Source organism: Maniola hyperantus, chromosome 12, assembly GCF_902806685.2.
Source record: "Maniola hyperantus chromosome 12, iAphHyp1.2, whole genome shotgun sequence".
Lineage (NCBI taxonomy): Eukaryota > Metazoa > Arthropoda > Insecta > Lepidoptera > Nymphalidae > Maniola > Maniola hyperantus.
The window spans coordinates 3,949,364-3,974,216 of NC_048547.1; the positions used below are offsets into that span (position 1 = coordinate 3,949,364).

Sequence of the window (24,853 nt, forward strand, 5' to 3'; positions counted from 1 at the left end):
GTTTTATTTTAAAACTGAACTAGAGAAACAATTTGTGATAGTGATGGGCAAACATCTTGACCAAAGTATTGATTTATAGGTCTCATTGGCAAACTACAGGCCCAAGAGGATTTTGCCGCGCAGGAGCATGACTTGGTGTATAAGTTACCCCTTAGGTGATGCATCAAAATTCCCATTAAACCTTTGAAAATGATCATTCACTATAGTACAAACTTGTGAGGTTCAATGGTGTATCTCACCTCTACAATGGACGGGGAAAAGATTGCTGCAGCTGTCTTTTGCCCCTCCTACTGCTGAACATTCAGGAAAAGCAAGCTAAATGCATCACTACTACCAGCACACAACTCCAATGTGCATTGTAAGATCTGTATCACCTGAGGATGCTTTAGTGTTAATAGTATAGTTATATAGGTATATAGTATAGTATAGTTATATAGTTAATTTTTTTTTATTACCAACATAGAGAATGTTTAACAAATCCAATTTAGACAGCAAAAAACCACGAAGGTTTAAAAAGTGTGTCATTCCGTCTACTTAATATATAATAATAATATAGTGTTTCTATAAACAATATAAATTGTTTATAGAAACTTATTACATTACATTTCATACAAAAATGGGGATCATTACAATTTGTTAATATAATAGGATTTTAGCTTATATTTTAAATTAAATCTAGTTAGTTCATTTCTAAATTTATTTTCTAAAGTATTTATTAGACGAGGGATCATGTATGCACTGGTGCGCTCACCGTATTTGTTTTTTGAAGGTACGGTTATTAATTTGTTTTGCGTAACTGCGCGTCTGCATTTTGTTTTGGACTGCATTTTGGATGTCTAAATTAAAAAATTGTTCCTTCAGAAGTGTAAATTGGACCTTGTCATGAATATTAATAACCTTGCAAAATTTAAATATAAGATTTTCATTTGTTTTTGCTTTAAGTTTGATATTTAAAGGTACAATAGCTTTTAAAATCCTTAGTTGCTTATGTTATTATGTTAGTGTGTATGGTGGTGACGTGTCTTGATTGCTTTTCCTACTTGTTTAGCAGTGGGAGAGCAGCACTGCATATCGCTGCACGTAGCAGGTACCATATTGTGATACTATTTTTGAATAAATCTCGATTTTGACAATTCATTCTTCTCTAAAAAGACTAGATACTGTCCAATAGGTTCTGTAACATGTACATATCACTGGTTCCATGAAAATTTGATGGTTTCGGAGATGGAGGACAGAACTCTTCAACAGGTAAAAGCTAATTGCACATCAATGGCGACCAGTGTAATAATTTATTCATAGATTTTATTCACTTCCATTTCACTTCTGATTTGCATATTGCTAATTTTGGGTATACAGGATCCCAGAAAATATAAGGCATACTGCATTATTAGGTTATTAAAGGTGAAGCAGCACTCTGCAGTATTGATGGAATGATTGATGGTTATAAAATTAGCAGTAGTTATATAACATTACATAAGAAATTAAGAATAAATGGTCATGATGCATTGCCCATATTCTTATTTAGGCTGCCTGTCCACTGGTTGACGAGCTAGGTACGACGACGACAATTTCCCGCCGCCAGTAGCTCAAATTAATATCTACTGGCAGTGGGCAATTCGTTTAGTTCTACGCGAAATATTCGCTTATCTGCTCGCATTCTTTCAACTAGTTTGCAAATCCTTGTCCACTGAAGCAGAACGAGAGTTTTATGCAATTCATTCTATTGCTTAGCACAGCTCTGCTCCGCTCCAGTGGACAGACAGCTTTAGATCCTGTAGCTAAGTTTTAAGTTCAATAAATAAGTACTACTTACTCTATTATATCATTGATGTTACAAGAGGGTTCCATTATTTGAAATAATATCAGAAAAAAGATTTACATTCACTTTATTGGTATTGCACTGAAAATTATTATGTTGTTTTACATAATACTTCTTTCACTACAGATTGTTAATCCTACATTACAATAGTATAAATAACTGTTTTAGGTTACATGACTTTTGAGCTAATATCAGTTCACGTTTTTACATTTACGTACTCTTGGCTAGAGTTTCAGCCTTAGCTACCACTTCTTCAATGGGTCCAACCATGTAGAATGCAATTTCTGGTAAGTGATCGTATTCACCCTGCAGGATTTTAGAGAAGCCCTTGATGGTTTCCTCCAGTGGAACAAGTTTTCCAGCATGGCCAGTGAATACCTCAGCGACCTGGAAGGGCTGGGAGAGGAACCTCTGGATCTTGCGCGCGCGTGCCACGGTCAGCTTGTCCTCCTCTGACAACTCATCCATACCTAGGATGGCAATGATGTCCTGCAGGGACTTGTAGTCCTGCAGAATCTTCTGCACGCCGCGGGCCACGTTGTAGTGCTCGGCGCCGATGATGTTGGGGTCCATGATACGCGAGGTTGAGTCGAGCGGGTCTACCGCAGGGTAGATGCCCAGCTCGGCGATGGCTCGGGACAGCACCGTTGTGGCATCCAAGTGAGCAAAAGTGGTGGCGGGCGCAGGGTCGGTCAAGTCGTCGGCCGGCACGTAGATGGCCTGCACGGAAGTGATGGAGCCCTTCTTGGTGGTGGTGATGCGCTCCTGCATGGTACCCATGTCTGTGGCCAGTGTGGGCTGGTAGCCCACGGCGGAGGGGATGCGCCCCAGCAAGGCAGACACCTCCGAGCCTGCCTGTGTGAAGCGGAAGATGTTGTCGATGAACAGTAGCACGTCCTGGCCCTCCTGGTCGCGGAAGTACTCCGCCACGGTCAAGCCGGTGAGCGCGACGCGGGCGCGCGCGCCGGGCGGCTCATTCATCTGCCCATACACCAGAGCCACCTTGGAGGTCTTGTCCTTCAGGGAGATGACGCCGGACTCGATCATCTCGTGGTACAAGTCATTGCCCTCGCGCGTGCGCTCGCCGACGCCGGCGAACACGGAGTAACCGCCGTGAGCCTTGGCGACGTTGTTGATGAGCTCCATGATGAGCACGGTCTTGCCGACGCCAGCGCCACCGAACAGACCGATCTTACCGCCCTTGGCGTAGGGGGCGAGGAGGTCGACGACCTTGATGCCCGTGACCAGAATCTCTTGCTGCACAGACATGTCCACGAACTCTGGCGCTTCGGCGTGGATCGCGGCAGTTTTGTCTGTGGGGATAGGGCCGCGCTCGTCGATGGGCTCTCCGATCACGTTGATGATGCGGCCGAGAGTTTCAGCGCCGACGGGAATCCGGATAGGGGAGCCAGAGTCGAGAACCGGTTGGCCACGGACGAGACCTTCGGTACCGTCCATGGCAATGGTACGTACGGTGTTTTCACCCAAGTGCTGCGCAACCTCGAGGACGAGCCTAGGGGACCGGTTTTGAACTTCCAGGGCATTTAGGATAGGTGGAAGATTATCGTCAAATTGAACATCCACGACAGCACCGATGACTGCCACTACCTTACCAGATCCCTTTCCTGCTGCGGCTTTAGCTGCATAATCACGTTTGTTCACTAGGGCTCCAGCAACTAACGGTGTCTTCTCAGCCAAGGAGTTATTAACTACCGTTCTCGTGACCAATAAACTAGCTCTACCAACGGTAGAAAACATCTTCGTTCCTCAAGTATTCGTAGGAATGTACAGTAATGAATAAATTCTTCTTTTAAAAAATTCAATACTTGTCGGAAGTTTACGTAATGAAAGAAATGAAGTTGGAGTTGCTGTCGGTCGGTGATCGGAAATTCGTACCACATTTGTACTACTCTACTACTCTATGGAATTTGGAATATCCACAGAGTCTTTGGTAGCTGGCATCTCTTGATTCAAGCCATTCAAGCTTGATTCTCTAAAACGTAGTGATTACCTATACACCATAGGGGTGCAACCTTTGTGATTCTTTTCAAGATTTCTCTTCTCTTGTGACTTGACTCTTTGGCTGGCATAAAAAACGTGTAAAAAAAGATAGTGACACAGAGTACTTTTTACATGATAGTGAATAGCAGTGAACACAGACTACAGAGTGAATAGCAAATAGCAATTTGTCCCAATTTTTCACATGTTGAATTCAATAATTAAATAAGATTTCGAAATATCTGTACTTATCTGAACTTCTATTTAAAACAGGTCTATACCTAGTTTATAAACATGGAATATATGCCACCTGAAACTGATATGACACCCAACAGCGCACGAATGTAAGTAAACCATAGTTTTAGGTTAGCCAGCTCCTCAATAGTAACAACTGTTTTTAGGGTACCGTAGGTACCCGAAGGGCCTCAACTGGACCCTATTACTATGACTCCGTCCGTTTGTCTGTCAGGGGGCTGTATCTCGTGGACCGTAACAGTTAGAGAGTTGTAAATTTCACAGAATGCATATTGAATAAATCAATGAATTAACAATATTTGCTAAATACTACTACTTTTTTCTATTTTTCAGACTGTGCTGCCAATGTGCTGTTCCTATTGAGCCAAATCCATCTAATATGTGTGTTGCATGCTTGAGGGCCAATGTGGATATTACGGATGGTATTCCAAAACAAGCCACTTTATTTTTCTGCAGAGGATGTGAAAGGTATATATTTCAAATTCTTTCTGTGCAATATTTTCTTCTCTTCATATTTTATCTCTACATAGTATAAAATGAAGTTGCTCCCCGCTATGTCTGTATATATGAACGCGTAAATCTTTTAAACTATGCAACGGATTTTAATGCGGTTTTCACCAATAGATAAAGTGATTCAAGAGGAAGGTTTATAGGTAGAGTTTAATATTGTTTTGTGCTTTGTATTGTTGTATTTGTTGAAAAATGACAATAATTGTTCAAGATTTCAGAAGAAATCAAGCTGACTGAGAGCTTTTATCGAAAATGCTGTCTTATTGTTTTGAAATAATATAACAAAATAACCACAGTGACAACATTAGTAATCTACATTCCACCCCGTGCAAAGCTGGGGCGGGTCGCTAGTTCTATAATAAATTAAGGCTAGGGATGAATCTTGCTGCCAACAGAAAATCTCTCACTAAATAGAATTTTTTTTTTTTTTTTTTTTTTTTTTTTTTTTTTTTTTTTTTTTTTTTTTTTTTTTTTTTTTTTTTTTAAAAAGATTATTAGCCATTTTTTAAATGACTAATATTCCCCTTTCCTCTCCAATTAAGCGTCAAGCTTGTGCTAGGAGTAGGTACGACAATAGTGCAACGGGCGGGGTTTGAACCGTCGACCTTTCGGTTTTCAGTCCACTCCTATACCGGTTGAGCTATTGAGGCTCGAATTGAACAGTATTTTTTATTAAAATAAACTTTTACAAGTACCTAGTTACTTTTGAATCATCAAATGCATCTACCATTGCTTCAGAATGCCTTTCTTATTGAAAAGAACCAGCAAGAAACTTGGTGTTTGCTCTTTTCAATGATTCAATTTACATAATATTGTGCCATGTATAAAAGGGTTGCACGTATAAAAAATTGCAGTCCTGCGTATTCTGGAGCGAGTCATATCCATGCTATCTAAAAAAGTATGTAAAATTTTTAGGGTGTCACATCTATATATTTCATACAAGCTCCCATAATAAGCAAGCATTGTGACGTTTGATGAAACATTGCTGATTTGACTAGTAGGCACTATACCTATTCAACTTCATGTACTTTAAATAGATATAGTATTACCATCATTACACAGTTCTCAATGAAGTTAGCCAGGTGTATAATTAATAAATAAAATAAATAAATAAAATAAAATAAAATAGCCTTTATTCTCTAATACAATAGTTATACATCTTATATTACTAACTAACCATATTATTAATTTCTTATTTCCTATTATTTAATTATCCTATCCTACATAATTTATTCTAAAAAATTGGTAACACCAGCAATTTACAGATCAGGTTGTCCTCTTTGGAGAGGCATATGTCCAAAGAGGACAACCTGATCTGTAAATTGCTGGTGTATAATTAAAGGGTTATTGTTTTTATTAGTTGCAGAAGGAAATACAAACTCGATGACCATTAAACTTATTTCAGGTACTTGCAGCCTCCAGCAGAGTGGTTGGTATGTGCTTTAGAATCACGAGAGCTGCTAGCGCTTTGCCTCAAAAGGCTCAAAGGCTTGAATAGAGTGAAGTTAGTAGACGCTGGGTTTGCCTGGACTGAGCCACATTCTAAGAGAATTAAAGTAAGAATTTTATTGTTTAACTGTATAGTCATGCTAATTCCATTGTACACAATCACTAAACTAAACTAAAATGACATGTCTAAATCTATTGCTATCCCTTTCATAGTGTTGCTTGTGGAAAAGGATAGCACTAGATTTGGACCTGTTAATTTAGTTTAATTTAGAAATTGTGTACAAGAAAATCAGCCTCCATAAATGAAAATGAAAACAAATTACCAAAAGTGCAATTTTGTCAATTATAACATTGTCTGATGGTACCCAGACTAGGTAGTCCTGTGTCGTGGGTACCTTATTAGAATTAATAATTAACAGTGTAAAATGGCTGTGATAGCCTAGTGGTTAGGAAGTCCGTCTTCTAATCGGAGGTCGGAGGTTCGATCCCGGGCACGCACCTCTAACTTTTCGGAGTTATGTGCATTTTAAGTAATTAAATATCACTTGCTTTAACGGTGAAGGAAAACATCGTGAGGAAACCTGCCTGAGAGTTATCCATAATGTTCTCGAAGGTATGTGAAGTCTGCCAATCCGCACATGGCCAGCATGGTAAACTAAGGCCAAAACCCTTCTCATTCTGAGAGGAGACCCGTGCTCTATAGTGAGCCGGCGATGGGTTGATCATGATGATGATGATGATGACGAATGTAAAATTGACGCTTGGTTCACAAGACTAATAACTATGTTTTTTGTCGCCAGGTGAAACTGACAGTGCAAGGCGAGGTGATGGGCGGAGCGGTGCTGCAGCAGACCTTCATCGTGGAGTACGTGGTCCAGCACCAGATGTGCGACGCGTGCCACCGCTCCGAGGCGCAGGACTACTGGCGCGCGCTGGTGCAGGTGCGGCAGAGGGCCAAGAACAGGAAGACCTTCTACTATTTGGAGCAACTGATCCTGAAGCACAAGGCGCACGCCAATACACTCGGCATTAAACCTAACCATGGTAAGTGGTTTATACAGTGCGACAAGGCTCTCTTGGCACTTGAATGACATTGACAGGGGGGCGCTGTTGAAGAACAAAGGCTTAGAATATTCAAACAAGAACAAAGGGGACACTTGACGGCATCGTTAGTTCCGATTTTCGCCACGCACCAAGATAGCCTTGTCGCACTGTACTTTGACGTAATGTTTTTACACCTTTATTATCTGTTGTCTCCCAAAGCCACCATGATCCAGACTTCATAGTCGCTGATCGTTCCTCCCTGTATTGGGGACAATATGCAGAGAAACTTTCAGTTTTTATAAAATGACGAAGGTCTGGCATGCACTGGCTCTCTCTCTATAATCCACGTGTATGAAGTGGCGGGCATCATCCATACTAATTTAACCGATTTTGATGAAATTTGGAACAGAGATCGCTTGCATCCCGGGGAAGGACATAGGTTATTTTTTATCCCGAGAAATCAAAGAGTTCCCACAGGATTTTTAAAAACCGGATGATGAAACATGTGGATGAAATCACGGACATTATCTAGTGTAGTATAAATTAATTAATAATTTTGTTATGTTTACAGATGGATTAGACTTTTTCTATACAACAGAAAACCACGCACAGAAAATGGTCAACTTTATACAATCAGTTCTGCCTATAAAGTGCCAACATTCCAAGAAACTGATATCCCATGACATACACAGTAATGTTTACAACTATAAGTTCACATTTAGTGTGGAAATTGTACCATTATCCAAGGACAGTGTTGTATGCTTGCCTAAGAAGTTGACGCAAATTTTAGGCTCCATATCACCAATATGCTTAGTACAGAGAGTAACCAGTACTATACATTTAATTGACGCGTATACTGGACAAGGTATGTAAATAAATGGATTTTTTATTTAAAAAGTAGCTAGTATATTTCTAGTTAAAAAGTATCTAGTAGAAGGTAACTTTTTTAATGGTTAATTTTTTTCAGTCTGTGATGTGTCCTCTACTCAATATTGGAGATATCCATTCAGTGCAATCTGTAATCCAAAGCAGTTAGTGGAGTATGTTGTTATGGACATTGATATTTTGAAAGAGCATGTACGTATGATTCAAAAATTTGCATTTTGTTTTGTTACAATTTCATTTTCATAGAAAATGCAAACTCGCCCAAGTACAGTTGAAGACCTCGCTTCGCTTATTTACAATTTTATACATAACAATTAATGTTTTTCTGTCTGTCTGGTATGCTCGTTTGTGTTACGTTCTTCCATTTGACTTGAAATTGTACATTTGCTGTCGGCACTTGTAATAAATGTGCAATAGGTTATACGCGAGTCTTTCAAACAAAAGAGGCATTGCAACCATGTCGAACTAGTAATCTATATACTGACTTAATTTATGCATACCTACCTATAACATTTGTGAAATTTTTATGTATTTCCACATTTCAAATTATTAATTTTATCGTATTGTCCAGGAAAAGAAGTCATTCCCGGGTCAAGGCGCGGTATCTAGTAAGCACGTGTTAGCAGATGTGTGGGTGGTCAAAGCGAGCGAGCTCGGGCTAGACATCAGTCCCGTGCATACTAGGACGCACTTGGGGCATATACTGAAACCTGGCGACACTGTGTTAGGGTAAGATGGTTATTTGGTCTACTTATTAGCTCAGGAACAGAAGTCATTCCCGGATCAAGACGCAGTATCTAGTAAGCACGTATGTGTAGGTGGTCAAAGCGAGCGAGATCGGGCTAGACGTCAGTCCCGTGCATACTAGGACACACTTGAGGCATACACTGAAACCTGGCGACATTGTGTCAGGGTAAGATGCTCGTTTGGTCTACTTATTAGCTCAGGAACAGAAGTTATTCCCGGATCAAGGCGCAGTCTCTAGTAAGCATATAAACCTGGCGACACTATGTTAGGTCGTTTGGTCTGCTTAATCTAGGAACAGAAGTCATATGAATCCTGTGGATCCCTGAGACTCGTTTGATGGCGGAATGTCGAGCTAGTGAGGTGTTTGCCAACGCTGCGCTTTGCGGTGCGAAGTCGTCATTCTCGGGACCCCAATGTCTATTGGATTTTCGAACTATGTGCACCGCTCATTGTCACTTCAGCTTCGCAACGAGTTGAGCTATGTGGTCTGGTTCTCTTACAGATCTCCTCATTTGATTATGAGAAACTCCAAGCTCTCTCTATCATAGCCTTAATTATCTTATGTAACTTGGTGATACCGGCGGCTTCGTTCGCGTGGATTTCGTTTTTAAAAGTCCGTGGGAACTCTTTGGTTTTCTGGGATAAAAAGTAGTCTAATGTCACTGTCCGGTCTTTATAGTCCGTACAAAAGGACTCCTCACGTGCCGTTTTAACTCTATAGGTCAACTGTCATGTCAAAAGTACGGTTCACCTTTAAAATAAGGACTTTTAACATGAAATGTGACACCAAAAAGTTAAAATGGCGTGCGTGAGGAGTTAAATTTTACGCGTTATACCTATGACTATACAAAAATCACGTCGATGTATTGCTACGTGGTTGAAGGACAAATCAATAAACCAACGAACCAACCAACAAACACTCGCATTTATAATTTTAAGGTAGTAACTTATTTTAGATATAACTTGGGCGAGTCGAACGTGAACGACGTGAACTTGGACAAGTTGAGCCGCGACTCCATCCCCGACGTGTACCTCGTCAAGAAGCACTACGGGGAGCGCGCGGCGCGGCGACGCGCGCGCGCCTGGAAGCTGCGGCACATGCACGAGCAGCCCACTTCCACTACCGACGAGTGAGTTCCTCTTTCTGTCCTAAGGCGCAATTTATACAGAAAAGGCGTAAGGCAGAGGCGCGGCGCAAATATGCCGCTTCAAAACTTATTCGTACAAATAATTTTAAATACATAGCAAAAATTGCGGACCGGCAGGATTTTAACCTACATTTTCTGAGTTTTCCTTGATGTGTAGGTGTAAACACTATAAAAATTATCAACAAAATATTCATAAAAATTGTATGCACTTAAGTCATCCGAGTTGTATCCGTCATCCATGAGAATACTAGCGATTATCTACGACATATCTGATACACTAATAGAGGAGAATCTTTACCCATAAATCTCCTAGCTCCACTGTAGTTTTCAGATAATTTTTTTTTACTAATAAATCTTATCTTTGTAGTGACTACAACGAATTCCTGGATGACTTGGAGGAAGACCCGACACTGAGGCAAAACGTGAATATATTCAGGGACGGGAGCAAAGTCCCCGTGGACACGGACGAGATCGACCCCGGCCTGCCGCGCATCACGCTCGCCGAGATGCTGGACGACCTCAACATAGATGACGAGGAGATGACGGAAGTGTGACGACTGCTACATGCATTGTTAACCAATTATAAGAACACGTTATTGAGCTAAGTAGCAAACATAACAGTTCAGCAATAATCGTTTTTAATGTACCCACTTGTCTTTTGTTACAAAAAGGTAAGCAAATGATGTAGGTTTTCATATATGACACCAACCTAATGACCCGTGCAAACACATTACACTTTTTACCTACCTACGTCTACTAACGGGGCCAATTGGACACTTTCTGAACAATTTTCTTTGAAAACTACAAATTATAGTACATTACTGTCCAGGCTGGAGATAAAGCAATTTCATAAACATTGCTACCTGCCTTTCATGAATATAGGTCATCGGGAAGTACCCTTTAGGTTTTGATTCCCCCAAATTGACAGACAAGACAGATGATCAATCCGCAAATAAGGAATCTTTGATCCTATAGCTATATATTTCGATAGCTGCAAAGTGGCGCTACTAAAATGGTATTAACAGTCGCTTCAGTACTGAGTGAACATACATATCACCGTCACTGGCAGCAAGCGTGCCGTAGCTTAATAGTTAGAGCGTCGAGCGCGATCCCAGGAGACGCGGGTTCGATTCCTGCCGGTCCGCAATTTTTGATATGTATTTAGAATTATTTAAAATCCTTATAGGATTCCCTTTTTTCTTTGGGAACACGGAACCCCATAAAGGGACATACAGGATGTAGAAATGTGATGTGTTTGCACGGACCATTGGTAGACCACGGACAGTTGGAGGTTGTGATCGTCTAAACTAGGGTTGTTGCGGATGTTAATATTCAGACATCCGCTGATGCGGACGTTCCGCATTTCCGGATGCGAATATCCGTAACAACCCTGTTGCATACCATTGTACAATTTTTGATTACCCATTTAATGAACGAAGATATATCTACAAACACGCGTGAGGCACGCGCCACTCTGCCCCGACCACTTTCTTTGCAGGTCGTTACTTGCTGCAAAAATGAATCCGCATCCGCAAAAAAAACCGCATTAATTGATGCGAATTTCTGAATTAATGCGGATGTTCCGTATTTTCGGATGCGGATGCGAATATCCGCAACACTCCTGATCTAAACTGTTGTCCTTATACATATAATATATGGATTGATTCCATTAGATCCTAAGTTAAAATGTTACATTATCATATTGTATTTTGTAATACATGCTTTGGTCTTACTACGATAGTTTTATTTATTTGATTTGCCACATCTAGTTTGGTATTTAGATTCCAGAAAAGAGTAATTATTATTGTCTAGCTTGTTATAAAAGTATAGCTTGTACCGAATCATAATTTACAATTTTGAGAAAATTCTCTTTTGATCCGTTTCACACAGGGACTGTTTTAGGAAGGGAACACCTATACTCTATCTGTGGAAAGAAGTTCGTATAGCGCTGTCTCTGTTACGTAATCCCATACTAATGATAGAGACAAAAATCTCAGTGGGCGTTAACCATTTTGATCCACCAACCAATCACAAACATGTTTTCAAAACCGGCCAAGTGCGAGACAGGGATTACGTAACAGAGAGAGCGCTATACTAACTTCTTTCCACGGATAGAGTGTAGCGAAATTTTGCGAGTGGAAAAACGAGCGCGTAATTTCGCTCCAATGTGTTGTAGAAACATTATTTGTTGCGCGATTGCGGTAGAATGACCGCTACAATGTCACGATCGCAATCACCTCTGATTGGTTGACGCTCGCTCACTATTGGGAACAATGCATTGTTGCAACAAGAATAACACAAATTCAGCCAATCACAACAATTGAGATTGTAATAATGATTGATGCAGGTTTTACGAAATTGCCTTACGGGACTGGCAAGACGTCGCTCGTGTTGTCGCGACACTGCCTGGTTGACGCGTAGTTCCGCCAATTCTCAAGGCGAAAACAAACTATCGGACGTGTCTGTAATAGCCGCTAATACGGACACGTCCGATCTGGAAAGATAGCAACACTAAACCGCGGCAGGTAGGTTTGCACAGTCCTTTGGGACGCAGCTTGCGCGACATCTATCGGACGTCTGAGCGCTCAAGGTTACGTCCGATAGTTTGCGCAATTCAGTCTACATTTTATTGTCCAGATAAGACCTGTCACGAACTATACATATTATATTACTATTTTGTCCCTAGTCATGTATTCAACAATTATTATTACAATTTGATTTTGTAGCGCGGCGCGGCAGTAACATTTAAAAAATGAAACCTTGAATTATAATATTAGCATTCTCTTGGAAATAGGTACTAAAAATATGGTGTTATCTACGAATTCAAATATCTATGTAATGTAACTTTGTCTATTATATACTTGTTTTTAAGACACGATGATTGAACATGGAATTATCGGCGTAGATAAAATAATAGGTTTTTAAAATCACAATTTATCTGCTAACATGTCTCAGTAGGTGGGTATCGTTTAGACTTCATATGACTTTAGAATACAAATTAAAATAACATTAATTTCAAGTAGATTTACTTACTGTACAGACTTTTTTAAATCAGTTAATTTATAGAAATTCATCCACTCCCTAGGCTTCATACGCCGATTTACATGAAAATATTAGTTATTTTATACTTTTTTAACTAGTTCTCAAGTGCACTTATGTTTTAAAAACATGAAGTGACTGAAAGGTCTGATACAGTAGGATCATAATTTCATGTATTAGATAGGTACTTAAGTAGTTAGTTGAAAAGTGAATATGAAAGTGGTTTTAGTCGCCTTGTTGATATTGGGCTCGAGTGTAGCAACGCATTTGTTATCCTCAGGTAAGTGAGATATTTATTATTATACTGGCTTTTTAAAAATCCCGTGGGAACTCTTTAATTTTCCGACATAAAAAGTAGCATATGTCACTCTCCAGGTCTTTAACTATACCCATGCCAAAAATCACGTTAATCCGTTGCTCCGTTGCGACGTGATTGAAGAACAAATCAATAAAGTAAACCAACGAGCAAACACACTTTCGCGTTTATAATACTGACTAGATGATGCCCGCGACTTCATCCGCGGGGATTTGGTTTTTTTTTTATAAATAAAGTTTGAACTCTTTAATTTTCCGGGTTAAAAGTAGCCTATGTCCTTCCTCGGGATGTAAGCTAACTCTGTAAGAAATTTCATCAAAATCGGTTGAACTGTTGGGCCATGAAAAGCTAGCAGACAGACACACTTTCGCATTTATAATATTAAGTATGGATTTTATAAAATATGAATGACAGGCGGGGGCAAGCTAATAGTCTTAAATAGTTGGCTAAATATATATATTGTAGTTATCGCTTAAAAGTTTAATCATTTTAATAATCGAACGTTAAAGTGACGATAAATACTTGTATTTTTCGTTTTCTTTATAGAAGAGTTACATAAACTATTCCTGAGGGTTACCAGAAATGAGGGAACACAAGATGACTTAAGGAACCTTCAAGATGTGTTCCAAATCTACAGGTCTGCCTCCAATGCGATACGGAGCCGAAACGAAAGGAGAGAAGTAAGTGCCACTTATTCTAGCTATATACAGCTCGCTTCATGTAAAAACTTCCCGTTGACTAAGAATCATGTTTGGCAAGTATGGTCCGCGACAGGTCGAGATTGCAATCAGGGAGGGAACGCCCCGCACACCCGCACAGCCCCCGCGCTAACCCGGTGCGGGCGACCTTGGCTCGAATAAACCCCTCACTAGGATTCCGCGCGCGAGTGCTGTAACCCACTGTAACAGTGTAAAGTGTGGGCAATAAACGGGGTGTCTATCTAACTTGGTCTTTGTTTCTATGAGCATCGGACACCTAACATTGGACCTAACAGTGCGCAAGTGTTGATCTGCCTTTAGTGTCCATTTTATAAAGTAGGTATTAATACATTTTTTTTAGTGTTGTTTGGATTTGCATTTTGCAAGTATAGGTAACGAGTAAGGTACCTGCCAGTGATCTTTTATCTTCGATCAATAATACCGAAGACGGATTTATCTAACTTGTTAAAATCATTATTGTTGCATAAGTTGTGTTATCGGTCGTAGATAAGGGACTTAAATTCAAGGGTAAAAGAGCGTCGGAACATGTAAAGGGCAAGATACGGAAATCACTATTTTAAGGTATCTATGTACTATCTATCATCTATAATATAAAATGATTGACTGACATATTATATCAACGCACAGCCTATACCGCTGATCTTAGAGACGTGAAATTACAAGACGTGAAACCCACTAAGAAAGGATTTTTCGAAATTCCACCCCTAAGTTGGTTAAATGGGGCTTTGAAATTTATGTAGTCCACTGCTATGAAAGCCCCTTAAAGATAAAAAGGTATCATCTGATATGGAGTCGCGGGGCAAAGCAAGCATGAAATCTCGACGCACTCATTACTTTTTATGGATTCTGACCCGAAGGGTGCCAAGCCAACGGGACCCTATTACTAAGCCTCCACTGTCTGACTGCCCGTCCGTCTGTCCGTTCATCGGTCTGTCTGTCAGTGGGCTGTATATCGTTAACCGTAATAAATAGAGTTGAAATCACGGAATATGTATTTCTATTGCATCTATAAAAACATACGATAGAAAATGGCCACCATGAAAATTAATAGTAGATTATTAACCAAGGGGATAAAACAGTGTCTTCTGTCGCGGGTGACGATTTAAATCTCGAGGTTTACTCCCGAGCGTAGCGAGGGTGTTAAAAACTTAAATCGCGAGCGAAGCGAGGGATTTAAGACGAGTCCTGAGTGTAGCGAGGGATTTAAGTTCACCCAAGACTAAGACAGCTTTATCACCGAGGAAAATACTCTACTTTTCGTACCATTTGCAAAAAAATTAAGACAATAATAATATGAGATAAGCATTTATTAAACGTATTTATAGAACATTAACTTATTTATAAAAATAAATTAAAATAAACTTAACGTTTATGTATTTGAAGAAAACAAAAACGCGGCAAATTCCTAGACTAATATTTTTTTGTCGGAAAAGCAAAGGCATCAAGCTCATACGGCCTCGTCGGTTTTCGTAATTTTATTTAATAATCATAACTGCATAATAAATGCGTAATCCTTTTTCAAAAAGATGTATAATGCTTTATATACAAACTCAATGGTGTAAACACAGATGTAGTTCAGTATAAATTTCGGTAAGTATTCCAAATTTAAATCACATTCTCCCCCTAGAGGATGAATGAAATTCAGTACAATTTTCTTTCCCTGTTTTTAACAGATTAAAAATAACTATTGTTATTTTCGCTTTTTGTGGCATAGAATGTCACTTTTTGAGCAAGTGGTACGAAAAAAGTATTATTTCTTGTACGATTAACGATGTTACGGAACCATGCCTGTGCGAGTCCGGTTGACCGTTTTTTTTTAATTTGTTAAATTTCCAGAGTCTCACTTGCTTAATATGCCGAAGTGGCCTGGCAGCCTTCTTCGATATGGTGCGGGACGGGGCAACGGAAGAGACTATCATCACTTCCGCAGAGACAATATGCACTTCCATGGAGATCTTGAGGCCTGACTCTTGCCGCGGTATTCTCGAATTGAATGTTGTTAGTATCACCAACCATTCTATTGATATTTTTTATTCCCTCAAGTGAATATAGTACCTATGACGTAAAATGTAAGTATGTATACATAGACCAGCCATACACGGACAGCTTGAAGCAGTCAGGATGGACTGCTTCAAGCTGCGACTGCGTATTGAACTACAGACTTCTACGTACGTATATACACAAACCGCTCAAGTAGTTGCAACTGCTTCGGGCGGTTGGGCGGTCAAGCAGTCGCCAGGCATACACTGACTGCTCGAGCTGTCGACCGCTCTCGCGCAGTCACCTCCGCCCGCGCTCCTCATTCCATTCCGCATTGAAATTGCTTGAAGCTGCCATCGAGCAGTTAAGCTAACTGCTCGATGGCTGCTTCAAGCTGCAAGACTGCAAGAGGGGTCCGTGTATGTTGATCACTGGCTAACTGCTCGAGCAGTCCGTGTATGGCCGGCCTTACGCACTATGAAAACCAATATCTTAAGAAATGTGACTCTACCTACTTACAATTACGGCTTTGGCCATATACATACGCTGGCCAATTGGCAGACTTCACACATTGAGAACATTATGGAGAACTCTCAGGCTGAGATCTATAGAGCGTAATTTGACTTTGCTCAGACTTAAGATAAAGTTAAAACGAGACAGATTTATTTGAGAGATATAGCTGTCTCATTTTAACTCTGGTATAATTCCAAGCTAAGTCAGACTGCGCTCTATAGGTAGATCTCACCCTCCAGGCATGCAGGTTTCCTCACGATGTTTTCGTTCACCTTTAAAGCAGGTGATAATTAAATTGCTTAAAACGCACATAGTTTCGAAATTGAAGTTAGAGGTGCATGCCCGAGATAGAACCCTCGACTTCCCCAATTCGGAGGCCGACGGCTATCACCGCTCTTATGTACCTACCTGTAGTCCGCGACAGATTGAGATGGCAATCGAGGTATGAGGCGGGGGGACGCCCAGCACACCCGCACGTTACCAGCACCGAGTTAGCGCGGAGACTGTGCAGGTGTGCGGGGCGTTCCCGCCTCGATTGCCATTTTAACCTGTCGCGTACTATACCTATTAATAATTTCGAAGAAGTTAATCTTCTACAAGTTATTTATTTCCAGCCAATATTTACACACATCGTTAAAACGACGCCCGAAGCCGCAGCGAGGACGTTCTGTGCGCTAGTGTTACAGAAAAACGACGACCCTAACTACTGTGTGATTCATGATGCCAGGTTTAACTGGACAGTCAATTTACCGGAGCCTCCTAACATTGCAGGATTTAAAGTGAGTTTTGAACAGGCTCATTATTTTAGTACGTTTGAATGAGTAAAAAGTTTTAAGCTATAAATAAGTATAGCTAAACTCTCGTTAATTCACTGAAACTTAAGTTTAAATGCTAAAATGGTTGTTTCAGCCTTTAAACCATCGTGAGTGATTTCCATTATAAGTACCTATAGGTTACTAATACGTATGATAAGTAATAAAATGCATGGTTTCTAGCTAAATCAACAATTGTATGGTTGAAAATAGAAGAAGATACAGTACGCGGCCGAAAGTAATGTACATCGTACCTTTAGAACGAGATAGCAGATTTGTAGCTGTCACTGAAGTTGAGACCGACAAAACGTCATATAGGTAAGAGTGATAGAGACAACGCTCTACAAAGCCGAAATGTCACTCTAAAGGCCGATGGACATTACTTTCGGTCGCGTACCTACTGTACTTACATAGGTAAATTTTCAATACCTACTAAGAAGTATTCATGAACTTTTATTTTTTGATGAGGAATACAGGTAGAGATATTTTGAGACTTTAGCTTCTGTCCAGCTCTCATTGTCATATAGTCATTCAACATGATGATTTTTTGACTTCTTTAAAGGTTCCTCCATCAAAATTTAGTCCGCTTACAATAGCCCTCATAACAGATGCCCACATAGATCCACTCTACGAGCCAAACGGAGTGGCAGATTGTAACGAACCAACATGCTGCAGGAAAGGACAAGTATCACGTACGCAACCTTCATACGACGATTCCGATACCGAAGAATTCATCACTAAAGATTATGCTATGAAAGAAAGTGGAGACGACATGCTCGATTTGGATATTGTAGAGCATATTAAGTATAGGAAGAGAACAGCAAGAGAGAAAAGAGATACATCTCCGGCAGGGTTCTGGGGTGACTACAGGAACTGCGACACGCCAGTTTGGGCGTTCGACGATGTTATTAAGAGAATTTCTTCTACACATCGGGTCAGTATGGAGATGAGAAATTTCTTTATTTTCTCGGTTAATATAAATTGTGCATTACTTGTCATTACAATCTGTTAAATATATAGGAGACTGGCTGATGCCCGCGAATTAGGTTTTTAGTGGGAACTCTTTGATTTTCCGGGATAAAAGGTCTCCAGGTCTTTACCTATACCCATGCAAAAAATCACGTCAAAACGTTGTACCGTTGCGACGTGATTGAAGGACAAACGAACAAACAAACACACTTTTGCATTTATAATAAGGGTACCGATGAATGACTTGGGGGACATCTCGACCGAAAGAAACTTAATAAAAAGTACCATATCCTTTCCAGGCTTACCCCCTTCCATCTTAGACAACATCATCAGTTATCATATTGTGAGAATTGTGGTCAATGGCTAACTAACTTGTCATCGAACAAAAAAAAAGTGAGGCGCGGCGGTGTGTGTTCGATGCTTAAGGCCCGTAAATTGCTAATGCACGTGGCCGCCATTTAGTGACGTCAGCACTAGACTGAAGTTTCGAGCTGATGGTATATTTAAAAATATATAATTTCGGCTGATGTCATTTCGATGTTAATGAGACATGGTACCAGCGCTATAGCAATTTGCGGGACTTTTTATCTTAAACCCGCAATGGTAACCGCCCAATTTGCCAACTATTGTGCCACGTGACTTCTGTAAAGAATATTTTATAAACCCTATAGGATCAATTTTTGTCAACAGTAAGAGCCTAATGACCCAAAAGCAGTGGGACTTCTGGAATCCTATTTTCTATTTTGTCATTTTGTCAAAAAAGCTTATTTTTTTTCAGAATGTAGATCTGGTTTACTACATGGGAGACAGCATCGACCACCACGTGTGGGAGACGACTTATGATTTGATAAACGAAGTAAACGCTTATATAATTGACACCATGCGAAGAGAGTTTGGGGATAATGTACCAATCATACCTACAATCGGCAACCATGAATCTCAACCTACCAATCAGTAAGATTTTTCATAATACTTTTATGAATTCTTAAATGTTTAAAAAAAATTAAAACTTACACCGCGTCTATATTAAAAATATCAATTTATCCTTCTCTCCACTACTGTACCAGTTTTCACAGGAAACTCTTTCATACCATTGAAATTTTCTAAAATAGCCCGAAAATTATAAAAAATTAAAATATGCTTAAGTAGGTACCTATTTAACTAGCATAATATTTACCCCCTTAGAAGTTGAATTTTCAAAAATCATTTCTTAGATCTGCATACAAAATTTCGGCCGAATCTGTCCAGTAGTTTGAACTGTGCATTGGTAGATTAGTCACTCAGTCAGTCAGCTTTTCCTTTTGTATATTTGGATGTTATTTCAAAAATATCGACAAATTACAAAATATGAAGATTCATAAGAAGAAAGCTAAAATAATTGGATATTTTCGCAGATTTGCACCAACAACCGTCAAAGGGGACAAACTCAACACAACCTGGCTTTATGAAAGCTTGGCCAGAAAATGGGACTTTTACTTGACCGAGGAAGCGAAGTCCTCTTTACGTAAATTAGGAGCATTCTCGATGCTAATCCGGCCTGGCCTGCGAACCATCTCAGTTAATACTAACGTCGCGTACAAATTCAATTGGTATGTATTTAACATTCTGATTTGATCGCCGAGTGACTCTGAGCTTTCTTATGAGGCCCATAGTTAGCGGCCATGTCTCGGATCCATATGTTATCACTGGCAACACGCACTGTTCGAAGACTTTAGTCTTCAAGCACAAAAATTTCAAATTCCAAAAAGAAATAAGGAGATATGGGAGAACCAGAGTAACCGACATAGCTCAGCGGGTGGTGAAGCTGATGTGGCATTGGTCAAGGCACATAGTTCGAAAACCTGATAAACGTGCTCGAATGGCGACCCCGCATCGAAAAGCGCAGCATTGGAAGACCTCCACTAGGTGGACGGATGACATCAGTGATCAGGCGAGTCGCAGGGAGCTGCTGGATTTAGGCGGCGCAAGAGTCAAGACCGTGGTGTAAGGAAGTCCCTACAAGAGACCTATGCCCAGCCGGGGACGTCTATCGGTTGATGATGATGTAGACTATACGAACTGCAGATTTAGTCTACTTGTTACTTACCTACCTCTTATTTTCTTCTCTTCTTCTCTTTCTCTAAAAGGAAAATATGGATCTACTTGATACCCAATTATGTTTGACGCGGTGTTTCCTTTATAGTTTTCTAAAAAGGCATAGTTACCGACCTTAAGGCACATCCACACCTGCACACGCGCACGAACCGTGCACACAACGCGCCTGATAAAAACAATGCGTGAGTGTCCACGAGTAGTTTGCGAGCGGTTCGCGTACGTGTTGTACAAGTCACGGCGTGCACAACAAGTTCAGATTCAGTTTTTGGGAACACAGACATGATAATATACGCTTTCGCGACATTCACGTACCCACAGAGACCGTGACGCGTTCATATGTGTTCGATGCTTGTTGTGTGCACAGCGTAGGTGTGGATGCATCTTTAAGTGGCATCACATAAGGACGCATACAGGCTGATGGTTTGCATTGATTTGATACCTAATTTTACTGAAATTTTGTTGTAGGTGGGCTGTCTATGATCCCTTAGATGCCAAGCAGCATTTGGATTGGCTGGTCGAAGAATTGTATAAAGCAGAATTAGCCGGTGAAAAGGTTCACATACTCGCCCATATGCCCCCTGCAGTTGACCTTACACACACGTGGACACGCGAGTACAATAGAATAGTTAACAGGTATGTATCTATGAAGTTGCACACGAGTCATTTCTGAGGCTTTTAGAACAATAAATATCTCTTGAAAAATTCTGATTACAATATGTGGTCGTGATGCCTTTAGCGAATCTAAGGATCTATAGAGCGCATTCTGACTTAGACTTATGACAGAGTTAAAACGAGACAGAGCTATATCTCACATAAATCTTTGTGTCAAAGTGCGCTCTATAGATCTCAACCTAAGAGCGCTCGCGGTTTCTAATGATTTAGCTAACTCATTTTGCTTTTTAAATTTACACATGTTTACAACACAACAGCGAGCGAGCATCGCTGAATGAATATCGGTGAGCGAGTTTATTTTTTGAAAGCTCGTCGACAAGCGACAAAACTAGTAAAGCGAGTCGTCGCCGGCAGTGTGAACAGTCAGAGAGCATCTTTTGGCATATGCATCTCTTTCGCTTACACGGAATGTACATTTATTGTGCGTTTCTTGAGAGAGAAAATCGCCGATAGTTAGTCGTTTTCTTGCCGGCGGTCGGACCACTGCCTAAACCTCTTAAAACTTAAATTAATGGCCAGTACGCTTAGTATAAGATTTTATGTCTCACCAACGTTGATAGTATTCGAGTGTCGAAACACTTCCGCGTTATAGTAAACTGGATCTTAACTACCTTGGTTTAAAGCTCAAGTTTGTCTACACATCTACAGCAAACGCTCCAAGCGGAAACGTTGCGAAATTAAAATCAGTGACATTGAATTTTTGACTTCAATTCAAGGTGCTTCAGGTCCATTTTACTTTGACGTTATTGTGTTTCCAATCTTGAATTCTAGCAACGTTGGTGAGGCGTAAAATCTTATACTAAGCGTACGGGCCCATTCATGGATGTATCTACTCAGATTCTCTGGAACCATCGCTGGCGAGTTCAACGGGCACACTCACTCGGACGAGTTTAAGATATTCTACAGTACGGACGGCGCGCCCGCCAGCGTGGCGTGGGGCGCGGGCAGCGCAACCGCCTACACCAACTACAATCTCAATTACAAGATAGCCACCATCGACCCCGCCACATTTGTAAGTCGCACTTTTTACTCTATCATTTATTTTATTTATTTTTATTTTTCATGTACCAAAATTGTAGTTACAAAGTAATAATAAATTAAGTTACATTGGAAATGCTTATCTCTAAACAGATATTTCTTCCAGCTTCCCATTCAAGGTTGTGAGTAAGGCGTATCATGAAGTGGAATAGGTCTACGCTACTAGAATCTAATAAACTACATAAATATCTTATAATAAATACCCAAATCAACTTATATACAATAATAATATATGAAAAATATAAATACATATAATATATAAATACTCTATTGTAATGATAGGTTCACTCTGTATTTGAATGAGTGTACTGAGTGGCAGTTCTCTCTGACATCATCATCATGATCAACCTATCGCCGGCTCACGGGTACTGAGCACGGGTCTTCTCTCACAATGAAAAGGGGTTTGACCTTAGTCTACCACGCTGGCCAAACTGTGGAACATTATGGAGAACTCTAAGGCATGCAGGTTTCCTCGCGATGTCTCTACGCTGTTAAAGCAAGTGATATTTTTTTATTCCATTAAAAAGGTTTTCAAAAACATTCGAAATTCACTTAGAAAACATAGTTTCGTTTGTGATTGGTTGGTGCCTCAAAATGGTCATTAAATTGATTGCCAGTTTTTAATGAAATGGTCATCAGCCTAGTTTTGAGTTTATAGCTGACATATAAAAGGAAAAGGTGACTGACTGACTGATCTATCAACGCACAGCTCAAACTACTGGACGGATCGGGCTGAAATTTAGCATGCAGATAGCTATTATGACGTAGATAATATTACGTAATTAATATAAAATTCAAAGTCCTGACTGACTGACGTATATCATGACGCACAGCCTATACCGCTGGTCTTAGAGACGCGAAGTTTGGAGGGTGTGTTCTTTGTAATGAGTAGGTACCCGCTAAGAAAGCATTTTTGAAAATACAACCCCTAAGGGGGTAAAATAGGGGTTTGAAATTTGTGTAGTCCACGCGGACGAAAGCGCGGGAATAAGCTAGTAGCTGATACGACCATTTGGTGGCTATAACATTGATTGAGTTATATTACTTACAGAAACCACTCAACATTGCGAACTTTATTTACAATCTCACGGAAGCGAACCTCAGTCCGCACAGACGTCCACATTGGTTCCAGCTTCACGACATGAAAAACACTTTCGGCCTTTCGGACTTATCCCCTAAATCTATGGACGCATTGGTCAAAGGCATGGTGACTGACAAGCCACACTTGTTACAAATGTATGCGGCGTTCTTCTCAAAACTGAGTGATACTCGATGGCCTCAATGCGACGACGAATGCAAAATTGACACGATTTGCCGTACACTTGTAACTGTGTTGTGGGAAAGAGAAAAATGTGACGAACTGCGTCGATTACTCATTTCATAGCAAAATATGTAATTTCACGTATGTATTATGGGTTGGTTTTTCTATCGCAAAATAAATTTGAAGAGACGAATTTGACCGGTTTTTTTCAATATAAAATCTATAATCATATTGAAATAATCCTATCTGTAATTTGTCCCCCCCACCGCACGTCCGAGGGGACCCGACGCGGGGACCCAACGGGCGACAACTGCAGACAAACGGCGACGGCCCGGAGCTCCCGCCAAGGCGGCAGGTGACGGTCCCGCGCACGTCGCCCGCATAGCTTCGCTTCGTCCACTGTGCCCTTGACTGTGCCCTCTGCTAGTCAGAGGGGCACGCGGAGAAACCTCTCCCCCTGCCTGGTCATTAGCCACAGCCAACAATATCCCCGAAGAGAGATTATTAGCTGTGTTACCGGGGTGCACCGGCCCGAATACTACTCTTCTCCTCGGGGCCTCGGATGCATCCAAAAGGGACCAGCAGCACCCCTCCATATCCATCACTTACGGTAACAAATCCGTTATTGTAGATAGGGAACAAACAGATAATAATTAGTATTATAATAATAATTACAGATAACTAACTTATAGTACTTACGCAACAGGTCGAAATTGCAATCGTGGAGGGAACGATATATTTTATGTACTGAATACAGTAGAAACCGTGCAAGTACCAAAGTTCAGGGGCACCGAACGAACAGAAAGACAGATAAACATATTTTTTTTATAAGATAATTAAATTAGTTATCTCGAGATTTTATTATGATTGTGTTTTTAATTATTGTACTTAGGTAATTCATTAGTACGTTATTTTAGATACAATGCCCTGATTGATCTTAGATAACAGGGTTTTTGATTGTAAATCTGGTTAAGTGTGATTCGGGCTTTTGACAAGTGTTCAAGTTTTCTAATTCTATCACTACCCATATTATAAATGCGAAAGTGTGTTTGTTTGTTGGTTTGTCCTTCAATCACGTCGCAACGGAGCAATGGATCGACGTGATTTTTTGCATAGGTATAGTTTAAGACCTGGAGAGTGACATAGGCTACTTTTTATTACGGAAAATCAAATAGTTCCTACGGGATTTTTAAAACCGAAATCCACGCGTACGGAGTCGCGGGCACCAGCTAGTTCCAAATATAATGAATAATGAAATGAAAAATATAATTTATTAGGTACATGTAGGTCAACTTATGTCGTTTCAATGACAAGTTAAGACTAAACCACGTTCCAACAAGTTCAGAAAGCAGATTCTATTGAGAAGAGCCGCCGGTAATAAAAGTCAAATCGTATTACTAATAGGTCAATTTTTTGACATTGATTATATTATCAGCCAGAAATTTTAAAGATAATATATCGCTTTAGCTATTTCACCAACTAACCCTAATTAAATTGTCAATTTGATTATGACTCGCACTTTCCATGTCAACACACCTGCATTAGGATAAGTACCTTGCTTCAGCTACAAGTGGTTCTGGTCAAT

The 24,853-nt window shown here is 40.3% G+C and overlaps 2 protein-coding genes and 1 long non-coding RNA gene across 3 annotated transcripts in view; 1 reads left to right on the forward strand and 2 right to left on the reverse strand.

Moving 5' to 3' along the window:
• Window positions 1–24,853, reverse strand: part of LOC138403101 (uncharacterized) — a 110,415-nt gene that overhangs the window by 31,711 nt on the left and 53,851 nt on the right. The gene's annotated exons all lie outside the window — the stretch shown is intronic.
• On the reverse strand, window positions 1,871–3,695 carry LOC117987275 (ATP synthase subunit beta, mitochondrial). The gene has a single exon (XM_034974235.2). It carries the CDS (start codon window positions 3,575–3,577, stop codon window positions 2,030–2,032), a length of 1,548 nt encoding a protein of 515 aa, XP_034830126.1. The 5' UTR covers window positions 3,578–3,695; the 3' UTR covers window positions 1,871–2,029.
• On the forward strand, window positions 3,928–23,406 carry Nmd3 (60S ribosomal export protein NMD3). The gene is made up of 19 exons (XM_034974166.2): window positions 3,928–4,161; window positions 4,406–4,540; window positions 5,988–6,138; window positions 6,832–7,075; window positions 7,647–7,940; window positions 8,043–8,152; window positions 8,532–8,689; window positions 9,664–9,837; window positions 10,223–10,407; window positions 13,124–13,174; window positions 13,757–13,890; window positions 15,766–15,927; window positions 17,037–17,201; window positions 17,797–18,168; window positions 18,982–19,157; window positions 19,598–19,792; window positions 20,763–20,930; window positions 21,807–21,981; window positions 23,059–23,406. The coding sequence occupies exons 1-19, from the start codon at window positions 4,112–4,114 to the stop codon at window positions 23,389–23,391; spliced, it is 3,432 nt and encodes a 1,143-aa protein (XP_034830057.2). The 5' UTR covers window positions 3,928–4,111; the 3' UTR covers window positions 23,392–23,406.